General features: G+C 48.1%; 2 protein-coding genes and 1 long non-coding RNA gene across 6 annotated transcripts in view; 2 read left to right on the plus strand and 1 right to left on the minus strand.

Annotated features, from left to right (window-relative positions):
- Window positions 1-536, minus strand: part of LOC145505839 (uncharacterized) — a 177,184-nt gene extending 176,648 nt beyond the window's left edge. The window contains exon 1 of the long non-coding RNA XR_014053312.1: window positions 200-536. This is a non-coding gene — a long non-coding RNA (uncharacterized LOC145505839). The remainder of the gene's footprint in view (window positions 1-199) is intronic.
- MRPS15 (mitochondrial ribosomal protein S15) lies at window positions 246-6,053 on the plus strand. 2 transcript variants are annotated; one of them, XM_081488847.1, is made up of 8 exons: window positions 246-490; window positions 777-821; window positions 1,767-1,842; window positions 2,628-2,676; window positions 3,164-3,248; window positions 4,159-4,217; window positions 5,462-5,653; window positions 5,901-6,053. In XM_081488847.1, exons 1-8 carry the CDS (start codon window positions 355-357, stop codon window positions 6,036-6,038), a joined length of 780 nt encoding a protein of 259 aa, XP_081344973.1. In that variant the 5' UTR covers window positions 246-354; the 3' UTR covers window positions 6,039-6,053. The 2 variants fall into 2 exon arrangements, with proteins under 2 accessions (XP_081344973.1, XP_081344974.1); XM_081488848.1 differs by having other exon boundaries at window positions 246-481.
- Window positions 6,054-11,090: 5,037 nt separating this feature from the next.
- OSCP1 (organic solute carrier partner 1) overlaps window positions 11,091-20,955 on the plus strand; it is a 40,496-nt gene continuing 30,631 nt past the window's right edge. For 2 of the 3 annotated variants that reach the window (XR_014053311.1, XM_081488846.1), the window contains exons 1-2: window positions 11,091-11,282; window positions 19,973-20,127. Coding sequence is in view for 2 of the 3 variants with exons in the window: in XM_081488846.1 (XP_081344972.1) it covers window positions 11,171-11,282; window positions 19,973-20,127 (267 nt within the window). In the remaining variant the exon portion in view is untranslated. Of the gene's footprint in view, window positions 11,283-16,273; window positions 16,304-19,972; window positions 20,128-20,955 lie in introns of all 3 variants that reach the window. The other variant, XM_081488844.1, reaches the window with a different exon arrangement.

Consider the following 20,955-nt stretch of genomic DNA (forward strand, 5'->3'; position numbering starts at 1 on the left):
GAAGCCCCCAGGATAACTCGTCAGGAAACTGGAGTGGGATTAAGGGCAGGATGCACGATCAAGAAAATGTGGCATTAGAGTTGATACAGCACCGCACGCCACTAACAGGGCCAGACAACGACCAAGCCCCTCCAGTCTCGCGCTATAGCTAGCCAGACCTCTCCCCTTGACCCAACTCCGCGTCATCACGTAAGCCTACCTGCCAATCCATCATCTCGGTCCTCATCTGCTCCGGTCTCGCAACTGCACTCGATTGGTCGAGCCGGAGCCAATATGGCGGCTCCCGTGTAACCCAGGGCGTACCGCGAAGGCGACGCGGCCGTGGCGCGGGTCCCTTGGGGGTCAGAAGTCACCATGCTGCGGGCGGCGTGGAGGGCGCTGAGTTCGATTCGAACCCAGGCAGTGACACAGCCCCCAGTCCTCGGGCTGCCGGGCGGAGGGTGCTCCAAGCTTCTCTCCGTCCAGCGGGACCTTCCGTCAAGTCCTGGAGGTGAGCTGAGAAGCCGGACAGCGAGAGTAGGGAAATGGGATTTGGCGGAGATAGAAGGTGGGCGGGGGGTAGGCTACTGGGGGCGGTGTAGCGGCAGGAGAAAAAGTGGTGGGTGGGGAAGAAGTGAGGTGAGGTGGGAGAGACACCCGGCATCCGAGTGCGGAAGAAATGCGGCGGCGGCTCGGCATAGAGACCATGGAGGAAGGGTAATTCGAGGGCCATAAACCAGAATCACGGCTGGACTGTTTAAGGAGACACACCTCAGTCCCCCATTTTTTTTGCGTAGGTCTCATTCTCCGTGCCGCCCGCGGATATGCCACCCAGAAACCAGGTAGGAGCTGGATGGGACTTGGGGCGGAAGAGAGATTCAATTGCCTGGAAGGCTTGGGGTGGCTGAGGGGACAGAGGTGGCTACTTAGAGCCACCCGGAGGCGGGGGTGGAGGGGTGATGGTGCAGAGGTCCTGCGAAGAAGCCCACGTTCACCTTGCAACAAAGTCGTGGGCCTGGATCCTGCATGAAGGGCAAGGGGAGGGGAGGATGGGAGCAGGAGTTTTTAGAGAGGGTGTGAGTGGAAATGAACAGGTGAGAGGTAGTACGGGGCCGACACTACCGACGCTTACCTACAATACAGCGATTTGTGTCCACCCTTCCGAGGTGGAGAGCCTGGTTTTCCATCCCCAGGCAGTCTGCATAGCTGTTCGGATCTCTTTTACTAGATCTTAATATTATTTGTGTAATGGCAGAGCAGGGTCAGAGTGGAGAGGACAAGTTGATCTCTGCCTTGTCTCTCCCTCACCTGCAAGCACACACCAAGGCTGAGGGTTCTTGTGATCTCTGTCTGGTGTTTACATTTCAGACATCTTCTTAGGTAAGCCCCTTATTTCATTCATGCAATCAGCCAGCGAGTATTTGTAGAGTGCCTGTTCTGTGCCGAGCCACAGGACCAGACTTGGGTGGGCGGGGATTCAAAGGGAGTCGAACTCAGTCCATCCACAGTAGGACCCATCCTAGCGGGACATCTGATAACTGTAGAGCCAGACAGGTGTGTGAGAGGCACAGGCACAGTACAGGGTCTTGGGAAAGGCCATCTACTCCCAGCATGAAATATCAAGGCAGATGTCCACAGGATTTACAGCCTGAGAAACTGAACCCGGAGATACCAGTGCCTTGCTTGAGACCCTGGATGTCTCTGACAGAGGTGATGGGAAGAGCCAAGTCCGGGAGGATGGGCAGTGAGAGCTGACTCTGGGTGTTTTCCATCCCTGCACTTGACAGTCCAGCAAAGCCAAGAAGATGACCCGCCCCCTTCCATGCTGCTGAAGGACTACCAGAACGTCCCTGGAATTGAGAAGTAAGCAGGACAAAATCTCTTTGGTGAGGCAGAGAGCCCTGGGAGGATTGGCAAGGAGAGGGCTTCAAGGGAGATGCCTGCTGGATCTGAAACTTGACTATGAAACAGGGCAGAGAAGCCCAGGCATGGTGAGAGTGAGTGGGCAGGCGAGTCAGATGGAGCGTACCTGCCTGCTGTTTTTATGCTCTGGGTAAAGACCCTCTGCCATTAGATACCAAGGAGGCACCATGCCTCTCAGGTCTTTGTAGAAATCTTGCATCTTTCAATCCTGTGAGGGAAGACATGGGTCCCCATTTTGTAGATTATCAGACTGCCCAATGTCATACAGCTCCTAAGGGGAATCAGGGCTGAAAAACACCAAAACCAGGCCCCTGTGCTCAGCCCCTGTCCTGTGCAGTGGGAGCTGGGGAGTCTCTCCAGTCCCTCCCACAGTGCAGTGTGACATGAGAAAGAAACAATGACTGTAGAATTGAAGTGTCTCAAGACAGACTGAGCCATTTTCCAGCTAAAATGGAAATCCTCTTTTTGCCCTCCCTGCAATGAACCTGGAACACCTGACAGCCCCAGATTTCTGTTACCACATGGTTGCATGTGCTCAGCCTAGCAGATCAGATCCATGCTGACTTTTAATTCCTGAGAAATGGCACCCCACTCCCAGAGAGACTCCTGTTGTAAAAGAAATTTTTAACCATTCTTGCTTTTCAAACTAAAATGAAAACAGCATGGCTTCCCCTTCCCCCTTTCCCTCCACACCTGTCTCTCATTGCTGTGGTTTTTTCCCACAGGGTTGATGATGTTGTGAAAAGACTCTTATCTTTGGAAATGGCCAACAAGGTGAGCGGCCTTTGCCAAGCTTTGACATCTCTCCGTTCTCTTCTGGAGACTCCCTCCTACCCTGGTAACACCCCCCAGCCCATGCTTCTCAAGTCAAAGTGCTTATCCCACTGTCATGCTGTATCCACTTGTCAGTACCCCAGACTGAGCATCTCCAGGGCAAGGACTAAGGGTACAACTTGTTCCCTGTTGTACCCTTAGCACCTGACAAGCAGTAGGTAATCAATAAAAATCTGATGCCTGCATGAGTGAGCAAGGTTTGGGGACATTCATCTGACATTCTTCTGTCAGTGGCATTGGCCTTAGGCTCACCTAGATGTAAACAGCCATGCGATTGGCCAGAGGCCATACCCTGATAAGCTGAGTGAAGTCAGTCCCTGAGCCTTGTGGCCTAGTTGCTATGACTGCAGCCCTGTACTTGGAGGCATGAGGGCTAGTTCTTAGGGGGTGGCAGACCTCACAGATTCTCCCTCTTTATCTTCAACAGAAGGAAATGCTAAAAATCAAGAAAGAGCAGTTGATGAGCAAGATCGTGGAAAACCCGAAGGACACCAGCTCCCTGGAGGCTCGAAGTTGGTCGAGGGGGCCCTTGGGGAGTCGGGGTGCAGGGTAGTCTGCTAGCTGGTACTTGATTCAGGTCCCTCATCTGCAAATACACTGGTATTAGATGTGGCGTGATAAAGGGAGAGACAGGAAGGACCAAGGAAAATTGGACTCTCTTTTCTGAGCTCCGTGATATAGTCATACCTCTGTATGAGCCCAGGTGACATTCCTAAGGAGCTTGTTTATCTCTGTGCTCTGCAGCTAAGGTGGTGTGAAAGGGCACGTGGTTAGGGCCAGTGCTCCCAGGACTCAGTGTACTGCATACAGGAAGGGCCTTATGTAGTGACAACCTCTCCTTGGGGCCATCTTCTGCTTTTGCCTTTGTCCCTATCTCTGCAATACAGGCTTGAGTCAAACAAGAGGATACCTGAAGGAAGGATGTTCTGAGGCTTTAAGAGATGAATGGGAGCTGATAATTCTGAAAACTCATTAGTGAAAATACAGAGATAAAGATGGCAGCTGCAGGGGAAGAGGCAAGGAGCAGACCCTTGACAGTTTGGCGATCTTCAGTTATTGCCTTAGCAAGGACCTCTGGGGCTGTTTTGAATCTGTAACCATGAGAGCAGGCATTCCAGACTAAGTCCTGAATTGAATAGGAATGCTCTAAAGTTTTACCATTAAGAATGCTGATTTAGGGGTTTGGGGTCTGGCAATGAGACCTTCGTAAGATTAAGAAACTTCCTTTCCTCAGGCTTTGCATTCTAAAGGCAAGATATTCCAAAGTCTTTTGAGCTCTTGAAATTCAGACTGCTCTGGGAATGGTGGAGGGCTGTACAAGACCTTGGTGATTGTTATCCCTTGAGGTCTTAAAACATAACTGAGGTCTGGCCCTTCCTTCCTCTGTGCCCGTCTCTCATCCTCTGTGGTTTGTGGTTTCAGTTGTTGCCTTGACTGTCAAGATCCGCAGTTATGAAGAACACATGCAGAAACATCGAAAGGTAACCCTTGGGCCTCACTCAGAGCTAAACAGCAGCAGCTGTGGGGAGAGGAGCCCGAGCACTGAGGGGCTCTGGGTCCAGAGAAGCAGCTTGAGAAGCCAGGTGGCCAGAGCAGCAGAGCACCCGCCCCTCAGCTGCAGAGGGAAGCACGCTTCCCTCCCGCCTCCCAGGGAGACAAGGGAGCCTTACAGGGCGGGCTGAGTGTCATCAATGGTCAGGAGCACAAACTTCAGAGCAAGGGCACAGTGTGGGGCACACAGGGGCGCTCAGTAGTTGTTGAGTGCATGAAGGGGGTCAGGTTGCCCTGGGTTCAAAACTCACCTCTGCCACCGCCACTTGACTAGCTGTGTGACTCTGGGGAAGTTACCTGTCCAAGCCTCAGTTCTCCTGTCTGTCAAATGGGGACCGTATTAGTACCTGCTGAGAGGATTACAGGGACTGTATGAAGTAATGGCAGCCAACATGAGGCATATAAAGGATTTAGGCCTCATGCTAAATACTCTATGTGCACCAGTTAATTTAACCCTCATACTCCTCTTGGTAGCCCGTAGTTCGGAAGAAGAATCTAGGCGTGGCATGATTAAGTTACCCCTGCAGGCATACCACTAGGAAATGCTGTGCCGAGACTCGAAACTTGGTGGTCTGGCTCCAGACCCACATTCCTAACCTGTCTGCCAGATCTCAACACAGTGTCGGACACAGCTGCTATAATGAAGCAATCGCTGGTATTTTTAATAAACACCCAGTTGTTAACAGAAACTGGTCTGGCTTCACGCCTGGCACCTCTCTTCCCTGAAGCTAGTTGAGCTGCTCCATGAGATCAGAGTTGGAGTATGGAACACCAGCCCCACTGAGGAAGCAGTGTTTGGCTGCAGGCAGGGGTCTTCCTCGGCCTTCCCTCCTCCCACCCCAGCTGACAATGTGCTGAGCTGTGGAGAGGCTGAGTAGGTGGGTGTAGGGGCAAGATCTTGAGATATGGAGTCTGACCACCAGACTTGGATTCCAGACTGACCTCACACAAAGTCCTGACCCAGCACAGTTCTGAAACCTTTAATGCATCAGTTAACATCTTTGAGCCTTTATTTTCCCATCTGTAAAATGGGAATAACACTGCCTAGCTCAGAGTTGCACTGATATTTGCCTAAGATTGTTTCAGTGCCATGGTAAAATGACCATGCTTTGTTCCTGTGAAGTGGCACCCACTTATTTACATAATATTCAAAGTAATACTGATTCTCATATAGGACAAAGCCCACAAGCGCTATCTGCTGATGAGCATTGACAACAGGCAAAAGATGCTCAAAAACCTCCGCAAGACCAACTATCCTGTCTTTGAGAAGACATGCAAGGAGCTGGGGATTGAGTACACCATTCCCCCTCCCTACCGCCGGAAAGCCCACCAACGCTTGGCAACCAAGAAGGCTCTGTGCATTCGGGTACGATTCAGAACTGCTGCTTTGGTTGGTCCCACTCCAGGACTGTGGTGGAGAGAGCAGAGGGAGGGGTCGTCTGAGTCTGAGCAAGGCGTGGAACTGAGCCTGAGGCCTTGTGGCTTCCAGGTCACCAAGTCCATGGAGAAAGGCTGGGGTGACCATCTGAGGGAGTCATTTCCCACCCCAGCTGCTTTGAGTCTGCGGTTTTGCATAGTATTACAAAGGCTTATCCTGTCCCCTCTTGTCCCAGGTTTACCAAGAAGTTCAAAAGCTGAAGAAGCAAAAAACAGCCTTAAAAACTGCAGCTGCAGCGGCCCAGAAACAAGGCCAGAGAAACCCAGAGAGCCCTTCCGAAGTCAGACCAGAGGCAATCAAAGAAACCCAATAAATGTTAATAAAGGCATGTCTTGCTGCCTTGAAGAATAACAGTAGAGAAGTTGGGGCTCCTTGTGGCCTGAGACAAGGAGGAATTCACTCGTTCATGCAGCTCTGGGATCCTGGGGGTGTCAGAGGCAGAGTCCCTGCCCTCAGGTACCACAGGACACATTCTCATCACACACCTCACACACTCTCAGGTAAACAACCCCTTGTCATCCAGGGGCGAGACTCTGCGCACGGTGGCACAGAGGAAGCAAGGTTGACTGGCTGCTGGGTGAGGAGGCCAGTGTCGGAACTACCTCTAAACAGTTGCCCAAAGGATGAGTGGCAATTCACCAGGCAGGAGTGGGGAGGGAGGGCATCCCGGGCAGGAGGAATTGCAAGTACAAAGACAAAGAAGTATACGGGCATGTGCTGCACCCAGAGAGCAGCAGAACTGGACATATAGCTGGACAGGTAGGCTGCAGCCGGGCTATGAGAGGCTTCATGTCCTGGCTGGGAAGGAGTGACAGTAACAAGTCTGTGTTTTCCACTAGATCAACAGCAGCAGTGTAGAGCTGGACAGGATGGGGAGAGATCAGAGCGATTGATTGCGGGGAGGCAGGGGTATTGGTGTTCAGACTGAGAATCTGATGAAAGTCTGTCCCTAAACTTGCACAGGTAAAAAACATTGCTTATAAATTCTGGGGCGTTATGGACAACTCCCTCCCCACAAAGCCCACCCATTTATACCAATTCAAGTGCCAAGGCCTTGAAGCCTGAGTATGCTTAGTATGTTTGAAAAACCCAAAGAAGACAGTGTGTCTAAACTGAGTCAGCAAAGGGAAGAGTAGGAAGACATGAGATCAGAGGAGTTAGCAGAAACCAGATAATACGGAGCTTTTGGGGTGTGTTAGTCTGTTCAGGCTGCTATTTTAAAGTGCCATAAACTGAGTGGCTTAACAGATTTGTTTTCTGTTCTGGAGGCTAGCAATTCCAATATCCAGGTGCAGGCTGATTTGGCTTCTGATGAGGAATCTCTTCCTGGCTTGTAGATGGCCGCATCCTGACTATGTCCTCACATGTGGAGGGAGGCAGGAAAGTGGAGAGAGAAGGAGAGGAAGAGATTGCTTTTGCCCTTCTCAGTTCAGTTCAGTCACTCAGTCATGTCCGACTCTTCGCGACCCCATGGGCTGCAGCACACCAGGCCTCCCTGTCCATCACCAACTCCCGGAGTTTACTCAAACTCATGTCCATTGAGTCGGTGATACCATCCAACCACCTCATCCTCTGTCGTCCCCTGCCTTCAGTCTTTCCCAGCATCAGGGTCTTTTCCAATGAGTCAGTTCTTCGCATCAGGTGGCCAAAGTATTGGAGTTTCAGCTTCAGCATCAGTCCTTCCAATGAACACCCAGGACTGATCTCCTTTAGGATGGACTGGTTGGATCTCCTTGCAATCCAAGGGACTCAAGAGTCTTTTCTAACACCACAGTTCAAAAGCATCAATTCTTCGGTGCTCAGCTTTCTTTATAATCCAACTCTCACATCCATACATGACTACTAGAAAAACCATAGCCTTGACTAGACAGACTTTTGTTGGCAGAGCAATGTCTCTGCTTTTTAATATGCTGTCTAGGTTGGTCATAACTTTTCTTCCAAGGAGAAGAAAAGTTATTCTTCTAATAAGAGCATTAATCCCCTCATGAGGGCTCTACCCTCATGACCTCACTCTCATGACCACCTAAAGACCCCATCTCCAAATACCATCACATTGAGGGTTAGGGCTTCAACCTTTGAATTTGGGAAGAATATTCAGTCCATAACACTGGGGGAAAGACTTTAGATTTCATGCTGAGCGAGAAAGGAAGCCAGAAAGGAAGGACGGTGCATTATAGTGCTGTCCAAAGAGCAGCTGGAAACCAGAGACAGGTTTGGGAGTTACCTTAAAGGTGACTGAAGCCATGGGTGTGAGTGAAATTGCTCAGGGAGGGAACATGAGCGAAGAAAACAGGACCATGTCCAGATGGGAAGGATGATTTCTGAGGGCTTACTCGGAGTCAGGAGGAGCAGCTGAGGCCAAGGGAAAGGTGACATGAGGGTGGAACAGAGGGCCTGGGGTCCTGAGGAATCGAGATGAGAGGGTTAGATACCACCTCCAGGAACAGGAGGGATCGCCTGTTATGGGACAGGACTCAAGTAGACACAGCTACTTAGAGATGCTATGCTGGAGAAGGCAAGAAAATGAACACATTCACAGATTCATGGAACAGGCCCTACAGGAAAGGCATTGTTTTAAATGTTGCATTAGTCACATTAACTCATCTGATCTTTAAAGCTACCTTTACCAAACTTCCCCCTGCCAACCCCACTGCCATATTGGCATAATTATCCTCATCTTACCATGAGAGAATTGAGACTCAGGCAATTTGTCCAGATTCACACAGCTGGTTAGAGGCAGGCAAGGATTCAAACCCACATCTGTCTTGACTCCAAAGCCCATGTTCCGTTCATTATATCACACTGCCTAGGGGAAAAAGTGGTCTGAGAAGCTCTGGGAGGAAACTACACTGCAACAAACAAATGCTTTTAGCAACCAGGCAGATAGCATAATGCATGAAGGCCAAGAGTAAGATAATAATGCTAAGCTGCTTATTACAGTCCCATCCTAGTTATAGTCCCTTTTAAGACAGTGCACAGACCAGCCAAGATCAAATCAAAGCCCTGGGCTGCTAGCTTTCAATCACTGTATAGTATCCGCTGAGATGTTGGTTAAGCACCAAAAAGTCTTCATGATGATGCAGTGGAGTGGAGAGTTTCAGTGGAGTGGAGCGAGCTGAATCCAGTGGCAATGAAGTGGGTGATGATGACGGGGGAAATTGAGGTTATGAGGGTAGACTATTCTTTTAAAACCTCGGCTTTGAAAGGAAGGAAAGTGGACTCCAGAAGGTGTGGGAAAGACTTGAGCTTATATGTTAAAGGAAGACTTTCCAGTGGTGGGTGTGGTTATCAGTAAGAGGAGGTGATGCTCCAAAGAGAAGAGGACGCTAATGAGTTGGAATTCAACTGGATTGCAAAGTATTGAGGGAGTGCAGAAGAGGTCTCTGGAAAGGCAGTTAGAGCCAGAGTGGACAGGCTTGCTGCTACTGCTAAGTCGCTTCAGTCGTGTCCGACTCTGTGCGACCCTATAGATGGCAGCCCACCAGGCTCCGCCGTCCCTAGGATTCTCCAGGCAAGAGTACTGGAGTGGGTTACCATTTCCTTCTCCAGTGCATGAAAGGGAAAAGTGAAAGTGAAGTCGCTCAGTCGTGTCCGACCCTTAGCGAACCCATGGACTGCAGCCTACCAGGCTCCTCTGTCCATAGGATTTTCCAGGCAAGAGTACTGGAGTGGGTTGCCATTTCCTTCTCCAGACAGGCTTGAATGCCTCACAAAGGCATTTCATCTGCGATCTGCCAAACAGTAGAGAGCCACTGAAGGGATGTCATACCGAAAGCCTGACAGGTGTCTTCTGAAATTTAGCCTAGCAGCCAGGCCCATGGAAGTGAGCAAAGAGCAGTTAATATGGAGAAACACAGTAATGCAGACAAAAAGAAAGAAACATGAGAAAGATTTTGGTGGGAAAAGCAGAATTGGTGAATGATAAGACCCAGGGGGAGGGAGCTGGAAACCAAGGCTCAGGTTTCAAGTCTGAGTGGCTGGAGGGGAAGATGATTAGTAGGTTTTAGAAGTACTGAAATTTACAGAAATGGTTGCTCATCAAAGCAAAAATGTAAAAACAGCAGATGATGAGAAGGTGATCTTGGAGCTCCAGATGAAGGTGAAGAAAGTGGTCACTGCCCTCAAAACAGAGAAGTGGATGGTAGGCCTGCTTAACCGTTCTGGAGCTTCAGAGAGCCCAGCACGCATCCTGAACAGGACTGGTTTGCTTCCCGCATGAAACCTTCTGTAGGGCTTCACTCCAAGTGGCTTTTAGGGACGAAATGCAAATAATTCAAGGACCTCTGGTACTTCCCCCACCTGAAAGTTACCATTTTGCTGAGGGCTTTCCTGGCATTTTGCATGATCTCAGTGATTCCTCTCCGCAACATGGGGAGATGGCTGTCCCCTCCATTTTCCGGAATGAGGAAGCCTAGGTTCAAAACAACTGCCCCAAGTCACACAGCGAGGAAACTGCAGAGCAGGGATTCAAACCCAGGTCTGCCTGGATAAGGAAATGTCAACCCACTCCAATATTCTTGCCCGAAGAACCCCATGGACAGAGAAGCCTGGTGGGCTACAGTCTATGGGGTCACAGGAGTCGGACATGACTTAGCGACTAAACCACCAAACCACCACCTAGAAAGGTATAAAGGAATGAACCTCTAACCAAATTGAATCAAATGATTCTCATATTTGTCAGGATCACGAATCTGCCGATTCCTTTGAACTTACTGAGAAAGTCTACTAGAATGGAAAATCTGATTTAATTTGAAAGTTGTGTTTTGGCTTTTGTTGGTAAAGTTACATGATATAAATAATTTTGAAGCTAATGTGATGATCATATTAAAAATTACTTTAAAAAAAAAACACAAAAAAACAGGCCTGTCTGCCCAGAGTCTGCTCTTAAAGAGTTCGGCTTGGGTTTTGTGGCTCAGACGGTAAAGAATTTGCCTGCAATGCAGGAGACCTGAGTTCGATCGTTGGGTGGGAAAGATGCCCTGGAGAAGGGACTGGCTACCCACTCCAGTATTCTTGCCTGGAGAATTCCATGGACAGAGGAGCCTGGCGGACTACGGTCCATGGGGTCACAAAGAGTCCGCCAGGACTGAGCGACAAACACTTTCATTTTCCTCCTTTAGGGGCACGTGAGCACTCTGCCCTGGAGGGGAGAGGGTGGTCGCCCTGCCGATCCTCGCCCACCCTCCGGGTCTAAAGAAATTCAAAACCGGCGCTCAGGGCCAAAGGCCCGCAGGGCTCTGTCTGATCAACCCCGTAGGTCTTCGCCGCCCCGCCCAGTACGCGCCCGCCCCTGGGTGCCTCCCAACAAGCGGCCTGTTGATTGGCCTTCTTTGCCGCCTGCCGCGTTGCCTAGCAACCGGGCTTTGGGGACGCGGCTGCGGGGCCTCCAGGCCTCTGGCTACTAAACCTGGAGGCTCTGTACCAGACGCGCTGGCATCCGGCACCATGTCCATGCGGACGCTGCCCCTGCTCTTCTTGAACTTGGGCGGGGAGATGCTTTACATCCTGGACCAGCGGCTGCGGGCCCAGAACATCCCCGGAGACAAGGCCCGCAAAGGTGAGGCTCCCGGCCCGCACAACCAGCCCCGGCCCACTCAGCCAGACCTCTATAGCCAAGCTCCTTTACAGATTGACCAACACCCCTGCACTCTGCGCTCTCATAGCCGGGGACCTCTTTCATAACCCACAGCCCCATCCAGGCAGAACCCCTCATCAGCACAGTCCCCAAAAGATCATTTCACCACAGAGGGATTTAATACCCCCATTGAATATTATTAGGGTACCTGACCTCCCCCCATTTACTCATCCCCTTAAACTGGAGATGATTTCCCAATTTCTCTTGACAGTTGATCCCTCCCAAATGTGAGAGTCCCAGTGGTCCACCCCTGGTGACAGACTCTGCTAGTTGGAGCATCCTCTTTCCCCCCAGGGAACCTTCTGAGTCTCCATTCCTCTGTTCAGTACCCTCCTTCATAAACCGGAGGCCAGTCTTGCTAAGGTCAGAAGCTATTTCTAGAAAGGTGGGCATATGAAATAACATAGATAAATAAGAAAATAAAAGAAAGTTGTCTTTTCCCTTCACAATTGTTTGGAGAGAATGCAGTTGTGGAAATAATTATATGAGAATTTCTAAAATGCAAAATCTTCCTCCCATACACACCGCATCTAACCCCAGAGAGATGGCCACCCAGGACTCTGTGCCACTCTTTTTCTCTCCTTTTTCCCCTCCTTCTCAACCAATAGCTGTTTTCACCAAGTTTCCTGGGGTTAAGTATGAAGGAAATACTGTATTTGAAGGTAGAGAAAGGAAAGTCGGTATAAAGGTAACTGACATAGCCGCTGATTCAAACATTTACTGTCTCCAACAGTCTCCGTATGCTCAATTGATGTTCAGCATACAAATGCAGATATTCACTGTTGTATCTGTGCAATTGAGTCCAAGTCCATGCATAAAGAGAGCTCCCTATAGCATACCCCTTCCATTAATTCTGTACACTGCTGCCAGTGAGCATTCTAACATTCAAATCTGTCCACACTCACTGCTATTTAAAACCCTTTGTCAGCTTCCCACTGCTGTCGGGATGGAGGCCAAGTCCTTGGCAGGACATTTCAGGGACCTTCCCGATCTGACCCCCTGTCCACCTCTGCAGTCCCAGCTTCTACCGCTGCCTGCCTCCTACTGTGTATCTTAATACCAAACTGCTTGTAGGTCTCCATTTAAAGCACGTTCGCTCATGTTTCCATGCTGTAATTCCCATTCTACCCCAACCCTCCCATTTACGTGCTAGTCACTTCCCTTCCATCCCGCATTATTCAGCTTAAGAATCATCTCCTCATCTCCACATGGGAAACGGCCCGCACATACTCCCATACCTGATGTGTGCCCCCCTCCACCTTATCGCTAGCCATATTATACTGAAATGGTCTGCATACGTGTCTGTCTGCCCCACGTGATTGTCTTGTTCACCTTTGTACTCCAGTGCCTATCATAATGCCTACCACTGAATAAACTAGTGCTCAGTAAATGTTTGTTGAACTGCTGTTTGATGTTACATTGCCGTTTTTCCCTCAAGAGGGTTCTGTTTTCCTTGGTGCTATGTTACGTGATTTCATTTGGGCTTTTGGCACCAGTGAGCTGATAGGTAGTGCTTGGACTGGTGGTCTGCAGTCTTGGAAGGCAGGATACATTAGCACTTAAGAACATGCTCTCTGGAGTCATACAGATATGGTTCCCAATTCCAGCTTTGCCATTTAACTAATTGTATGACCGTGGAGTGTAAACTCTCTATGCCTGTTTCTTTCTCCATAGAAGGGGAATAATAAAATATACCTCACAGTGACATTGTAAAGATCGATTGAGGTGATGTACTTAACCTGTTTAACACAATGAGTAGCAGGTGTGCTCTTTCAAGAGGCGGTCTGGGCAAGACCCTGTGATTATACTAGGAGACTGGCTTCCTTTGTGTTCAGGAGCTGCAGTCCTGGGTTTGCTAGAGATGGCATCAGGGAGTTTCAGCCATCTTCCGTAATTCACATTCACACACTTTCCTTCCACCGATGAGTTGTGTCAGATGCCATTGAGGTTCTGGGCAGACCTCATGTAGCCCTTCTGTGCATCCTCTTGAAGTAGGGCTTTTGATCAGTCTTTCCAGTAACTGATTCTAAACCTCGGGGATATGTCTTCCTAATGCAATAGCAACAAACATTTATTAAGCACTTAGCCATGTACCATGGACTTCTCTGAACACCTTAATCCCTACAACTATCCTATCATGTAGGTAATACTACTATCCCCGTTTTACAGATGGGGAAATTGAGGTTCACTTGCCCAGGTTTACATAACTGGTAAGAAGGAAGAGTAATGGATTTGAACCCAGGTCATCAGGCTCCAGAGCTCATACTCTTCACCCACAACCTTCACGGCTGCCCTGTACTTCCATACTCGAGGGCACTACATCAGAATCTTTGTGGAGGGAATGGGGTAGGGAGGGAGTTGGAAGGTTGGGAGGGAGAGGCTTGAAAAAAAACCCCAGGATACCCACTTGTCTCCTCAAAGAAATGACAGAAAGTAGTTGGTTGATGAGGACATGCAGAAAATAGAACGAGAAAACAGGGCAGAGGGTGTGAGATTCAAAACTCTGAGAATCACTCCTCTCTTCCACCACTTAGAGCTGGTGCAGCTGCAGGAGCCTCTGACAGATGCCTGTGCACAGAGGCCTTGAAAACAGGCACAGTCATCTAGTCCTCACTGAAGCTCTGGATGGAAACCGTATTTCTTCTAGAAGTTTTCACTGTCTCACACAACTAATTGGCCTCCTGGAGGCCATCCCGCTCCTGTAAGTCCAGGGCCGATCTTGCAGTTTCTCCCCAGAGGGCAGCTCGCCCTAGTTTAGCCTTCAACAGAAAGGAAGTGCTCTCCCTGTGGGGCAACTTCTGACTGTTGCATACTGAATGAGGTCCCACGTTTAAGCAATTGCCAGAATAATAAAAGTTGCCTTTGCCTCACTCCGGGTAGATCCCCTGGATAAGGGAAAGGCTACCCACTCCAGTATTCTGCCCTGGAGAATTCCATTGACTGTATAGTCCATGGTGTTGCAAAGAGTCGGACACGACTGAGCAACTTTCACTCACTCACTCACTCACCCTCTTACAGACACTCAAAAGCAAGGCCCTCTTACCATTTGTTTACCTTCCTTGCTTGACTGAAGGAGAAACTAAGGCCTGGGGCTATTAAGTGATTTTCCCAAGATATGCAGATCACAGAGTAGTACTGAGCAACCAAGTGCTGTGAGATACTCTCTTTATTTTTATAGTTCCAATTTAACAGGAAGCTCTGGATAAGCCTTGAGCCTACCTCCCACTCAAAATATAAGTAAAGTGGAATTGTCACAAACAAGTCATCCTTCTTTACCTTCCTGGGATCCTCAGAAGGAAGACAGCCAGGAGCACACAGCTCGTCAGCGACCTCTGCTGGAGCTGAACGACACTGCCTGCAAGAGTGCCTGGTAGCCCTGGGCATGTGTCCGCCCGCTCTTTTTTTTGGTCAGCAGCAGGTAATCACTCTCCCTTAGGGTAGGTGAGCCCCTGGCAGCCCCTCTGTTGCCAAACACACCTTCAAGAGGGTGGCAGCTCTGTCTCTCTGAATTCCCACAAGCCTATCAGGCAAGACCGCCTGTAAAATAAATGCCATGAAATGACAGATATGGACATTATGCCAAAGAAGCCAGCATCTGCTTAAAGAAGGCTAGTCTTGGTGCTGCCTCCCCCGTGTTTTCTCTCCAGAACCCTGTAACTCTGTGGGAGAAAGATGGTGAATTTACAGAGGAGCCTGACCCTGCAGTAGGAACCCTTTGCGCCTAGGCAGGACATGGCACTCGCTGTGCTTTCAGGAGGGTCTCTTAGGAGCTGTCAGCATTGCGTACTGAAGGCACATATATGCTAATTATATTATACTATGCATGTTTTAACCTCAGGAGTCACTTCTCAAACAATTTAGTGCAAATGTTCCCAAAATACACCAAACTACAAAATGTTTTGAAAATGTGGTTGTGTGTAGAACTCTGTTTATCCATGGGTGGTTTTAGACTGAAATCTCTCCCAAGAAAATAAAGGAAAGAAAAAAAAAAGTCATCACGAGCCTTTATGGATGGTGCCCAAAATTCTGAAGTAGAGAAAGCAGAACTAGGAAAGAAGTCAGATAAGTGTTTGATGTGTCTATTTTATCCCCACAACAACCCTACCGGCTGGGTTATGATCCCCACTTCACAGATGAAGAAACTGAGGTTACACAAGCTGCTTAAAGTTATACAGCTAGTAAACAGTAGAGCCAGGTCTCAGCCCATTAAAGGGTCATGATTCTCACAGATTTCTCTAGCCAAGTACATTTTTCCTTATTTGGTCTCTTCTTGGCATCTCCCTGTCTACCTTTGACCTCAGGAGCTTTCTGTACAGTGGTCCCATCATTATTTCCCTCTTTTTACATGGAAGTCATACCTCTCTGTATAAAAGGTAAATCAAAAACAAATAGTTTTTTTCTGTTAATTTTCATTTCCAGTTTTGTTTTGATTGTTTTTTTAATTTGAGTAGTTCTATGTTCTAGAAAGAGAACTCTTACATTAATAAGAGAATCAGGTTGTAAAGAAAGAAAATTCTTTCTGTACCTGTTCTCGGGATTATTCTTTCTTGTGGAAGTTAGTGTTTTTCAAAGCCTTATTTTGAATGATGTCTACTCTCAGAGCGTTAGAGAGGATGGTTTCTTGAACCTTGCAAGGTAAACCCCAGGGTTTTCCGTCCTCCTGAGCTTCCTCTCCTCCTGGACCACCCTCTATAAGATACAGCCTCCCTTGGGCTTTTTTGGAACTTGTTATTTATCCATCAGCCTTTTAAAAGCTTCAAATGGAAGGCAGAGTATTTGCATTAAAGAGTAATGCAAACATGAAAAATAAAGTTTCGTAAGCCAGATCGTTGGAATTGGTATTTTTAAAGCCTCGTTGAAAATAACATTCTTGCTTCATGAACTGGTATTTTCTTTTTATATGCTTCATGTAGATGAATGGACAGAGGTGGACAGAAAACGAGGTATGCTATCTTGGGGCTGCATGTATTCAGTGTGCATCCACAGGTTCACCCAGTCCTTCCTCAGTGGGGCTTCGAGTGGGACCACTCTAGATATTTCCAAGCAAAAGAATAGGCATGAGTTTCTCTTTAGCTGAGACATTGGTTATACAGTTGAATCTTTTAAATACAATGTGAAAAATGAAAACCAAGCAAACATTAGTCAAAGGACCATATTGCACCTGAGGTATTTGTCCCTTTACACAGTTCCAAGCTTTGCAAGGACACCTGGGACAATAGCTACATTTCCAGGTGGGCTGTCCTATTTAGTCTTCCTTAAAACAATTCGGTGATAGCATCATGTAACCAAAGAGCTGTTCTCCTGAGCACACAGAGATATCTGTTGAGCAACTGAGAAACATGGAAGCATGTGGCTGCATGGCCGTCAGGCTTGAGTACAGAAGGCATGGCACGCATGCGCTGTGGCCTTATCGTGCCAAATCTTGAGTTTCCTCCTCACCTACAACCAATAGCACACCTGAGAAAGCTGTTGATGCCTCAGAATAAAACCTTTGCCTTTCTCACCTTTAAATGTCATCATCTGACCCTGGGTATAGTTTATGCATGTCATCAGCCATCAGCCTCGATGTTTTAAGTGCTCTCTCTACACTAAGTATGCAGAGGAGATAACATGTGTAACATTTAAGAGCACAGGCACTAGAATCAAACAGCCCCTCCACACACCTGGCTTTAGTCTCCTGATGAAATCTGGCTCCTAGCCCATTCCTGCCTCATGCAGTTATGCCGAGCTCATGTGAGTGCCAAAAACGAACACCAAGACTAACTTACAGATCAAGTTAAAACTCCTCCGAGGAATTCGCTGGTGGCCCAGTGGCTAAGAATCCACCTGGTAATGCAGGGGCTGTGGGTTCCATCCCCAGGCGGGGAACTAAGATCCCCCGTGCCGCAGAGCAGCTCAGCCCACATGTCACAGCTACTGAGCCTGAGTGCCATGACTAGAGAGTCCCTGCACCCCGAAGAAAGACCCTGCATGCTGCAGCTAAGATGCAGCCAAAGGAAATATTAAAAAAAATTAACTACTCAGGTTTAGCTTCAGTATGGTGTGGGCCGCTACTCCTGGGCAAGGATAACATTCGCTTCCTCTCTGCCCACCCCCCGTCCCCAATGTCTGGCAGACAGTAGGCCCACATCAGCAAGTGCCAGCTGAAGCACAGTGTGAGATGGAAGCATGTTAGTTTGTGCCCCCATGCTCCTTTCAAAAAATTAAACCAAGGTGGGTGCCCTGGGTGCAAGGACCCAACTGCAAAACTGCCATCTCCCCTTGGGGGCATTTGTGTTCACTGCTCTGCCCAAGGGAACAGGGCCTGCCATACTCTCTTCCCAGCAGGAGAACTTTCTGGAAGTTCTTATGCAAGAAGCCATGGTGATACAGAGCCTATTCACTTCCCAGCGAAAAGGTTTCACTTTGCTTTTTACTTTGCCAGAGTGGCTGACAATCACCTTGGAGCCTTCTTTTAGAACTGACTTATTTGGGTCTAAGCTATTTTGCTAGATCTTGCTAAAGGCTCAAAGACCCTAGAGCCGTGGCTCGGCACCTCAGTGAACGCGAGCTCTTTGTAATCGTGAACATAATCAGAGCTGATGCAACTCATTAATGTGAGTTCTTCCTCTTTGGCACTCCTCCCTGGCCTCCATAAACCTATGGAAAATTCTTCAAATTCCCTCTTTTTTGAGGCCTTATATGTGGCTTTCCATGTGTAGCTATTTCCGTGCAAACTACATTTATATAGGCTACAGTAAGAAAAATGTCAGAAAGCCCAATTTATTGCAGACCCTTGCTTGTTTAGGTGAAAGGCCAAAGGCCATGCCTGAGGCAAACCCAGAAGGGTTCATGGGTCTCCAGGCTGTCCACAGTGGGGAGAGGTTAGGGCACACTGAGTGCTCGCTGGCCTGGGCTGAAACTGTCCGATATGAGGGATACCCTGTGCTGGTGATGGATCTGCTTCTTCCTCACTGATGAGTTGGGGTCCAGAGTAAAATCCAGGGATCAATCAAGTGTGAGTCCAATACTTCCGAAAGCAGTTACACTCAGGGGGGTTGTTTCCCTCCCCGCCTTTCTCTATAGCCATTCCATTGAAGATTTAAGTACAGCTAGCCCTCAGCTCCCCGCTTCTCCCCAAAACTGCTCTTTGAGATGCTTTAAAATGCTGGCCTGAGCCCTCAGGGTACTTCTGTCAGTTACTTACAGGTAGAAAGAGTGTCTGAAATAATGACCTTGCTTCACTCTCTAAGATACAAGGGCAACCATGGGTCACCTGCTGTGTCCTTTGTGTGGCAAGAGAAAGAGAGATCTGTATCTTTCAGCAGCAATCACTCATGTGATTTTGTATTATTATTTGAAGTAACCAGTTTTCTTTCAGATTTTAATTACTGTGAATGTATAGTCTCAGCATCCATATACAGCCACCTTTAGGCAGGAATATATCTGGCTTAATTAAGAATAATCTGTGTTCAACCATATCTGTTTCTATTTCTTGTACCAAATGGTTTTCCTAACCCTCAAATAATGTTATTTGAGTAGCACAAAATATCTAAATGAATGAGTGAATGAAGACCTAGAATTACAGATACTTTGATTTGCACACACCTTAGCTTCCCTGGTAGCTCAGCTGGTAAGGAATCTGCTTGCAATGCAGGAAACCTCGGTTCTATTCCTGGGTCAGGAAGATCCCCTGGAGAAGGGATAGGCTACCCACTCCACTATTCTTGCCTGGAGAGAATCCGCATGGACAGAGGAGCCTCGCAGGCTGCAGTCCATGGGGTTGCAAAGAGTTGGACACAACCGAGCGACTAAGCACACTAGGACCTTTTATTCTCGCCACCTGGAAATTTTCCATCTGAACAACAGTGTGGAAAGTATCACTACAGTATAATATCAATATTATAGATCATACAGAGAAATTAAGACATCCTCAAATGGTGTTATGGAGAAGGAAATGGCAGCCCACTCCAGTGTTCTTGCCTGGAGAATCCCAGGGACGGGGGAGCCTGGTGGGCTGCCATCTATGGGGTCGCACAGAGTCGGACACGACTGAAGCGACTTAGCAGCAGCAGCAGCAAATGGTATTAATCTGAAGTACGCATCTTGTAGAAACACTAGAAAAAGTTTTAATCTCTAACCAGTGGGTAGGCCCTATGTCTATTTTTGTAAACTGTTTTGAAAAAAAAAAAAAAAAAGTCAATTACCATTATAGGTCCCATTTTATAAAATGTAAAGTAAAAATGTTATAGACTTGCTAAACAAACACAAAAAGTGATGTTGTTTTTCATTTTGAGGTGGATATCTAGTCTACAATGCTAATAGAAGTCTTTTTTAAAGAATGAATAAATATGTTCTCTATCATCAAGTGAAATGTTGTATGTGAAAGTGGTTTGAACCACAGCACATTGCCACGTGTATGTTTGCCCTAAGATGGGCTCATAAGGCCCTCTGGACCCTGCTTTCCACTGGGACACACATGGGGTTTCTCCCCAAGAGGCAGGTCTCCAAGCACACTGCATCCCCATACTACATAGGCCCCGCCCCTCCATTCCATCTGTACACAGGGAGCATTTCCTGAATAAAGCTTCCACCGGTGCTTTGCTCACCTGCATCTTCTCTTGTCTCTACAGTTATGAATGACATCATTTCAACCATGTTCAATCGAAAGTTCATGGAGGAATTGTTCAAACCCCAAGAGCTCTACTCCAAGAAGGCCCTGAGGACCGTCTATGACCGCCTGGCTCACGCCTCCATCATGAGACTGAACCAGGCCAGCATGGATAAGGTGAGCAGCTGCCTCTGTCCCCTGGGCTGCATTTCTTATGGATTACCACAGACTGGAGTCCAAGGAGATGATGTGTGCAGTGGTGCATGGCAAAAGACAGGCACATGTAAACACGACTTGTTCTTGAGTTTCAAGTTGGGAAGGACCTCAGAAGTCATCCACACCAACCCCTCTATTCCGTTCAGTTCAGTCTCTCAGCCATGTTCAACTCTTTGTGACTCCATGGACTGCAGCACACCAGGCTTCCCTGTCCATCACCAACTCCTGGAGCTTGCTCAAGCTCATATCCATCAAGTTGGTGATGCCATCCAGCCATCTCATCCTCTGTCGTCCCCTTCTCCTCCTGCCTTCAACCTTTCCCAGCATCAAGGTCTTTTCCAATGAGTCAGTTCTTCGCATCAGGTGGCCAAATATTGGAGCTTCAAACCCCTCTGTAATTTATTAAGTCATTATATCACCCAAAGAGAGTGCTGTTCTGCATGTCCATGTTTAGATTGTGAGGGACAGGGAGGCCTGACGTGCTGCAGTCCATGGGGTTACAAAGAGTCAGACCTGACTGGGTGAACAACAACAATCCAATACAAGCACCCAACCCTGCTTAATTCTGCTTCCTTCTTAACAGATGTCAGCTCTGCAAACCAGGCACTTTTTAAAGAGCAAATTCAAAACCACTCAGTCTCTACTTCTAATGTAAACATATCTGTTTCTTTGTGGAACAATTTTTTAGGGTACTGATTTTAAAAGGAATAATTCCAAATAAGTAATGGCAGAGAACAGATAGATCTCCTGTTCATGAGAATTCCAGACACTTTATATAGATGCCCCGCC

Source organism: Giraffa tippelskirchi, chromosome 5 (assembly GCF_054371585.1).
Source record: "Giraffa tippelskirchi isolate mGirTip1 chromosome 5, T2T-mGirTip1v1.2.pri, whole genome shotgun sequence".
Classification (NCBI taxonomy): Eukaryota; Metazoa; Chordata; class Mammalia; order Artiodactyla; family Giraffidae; genus Giraffa; species Giraffa tippelskirchi.

What these genes read in the sequence shown, in the direction of transcription:
- MRPS15 (XM_081488847.1), top strand. Translation starts at nt 355, where the DNA reads ATGCTGCGGGCGGCGTGGAGGGCGCTGAGTTCGATTCGAACCCAGGCA. An exon ending in CAGCTCCCTGGAGGCTCGAA is followed by an intron (nt 3,249 to 4,158) that starts GTTGGTCGAGGG and finishes TTGTGGTTTCAG; the next exon opens with TTGTTGCCTTGACTGTCAAG. An exon ending in AGAAGGCTCTGTGCATTCGG is followed by an intron (nt 5,654 to 5,900) that starts GTACGATTCAGA and finishes CTCTTGTCCCAG; the next exon opens with GTTTACCAAGAAGTTCAAAA.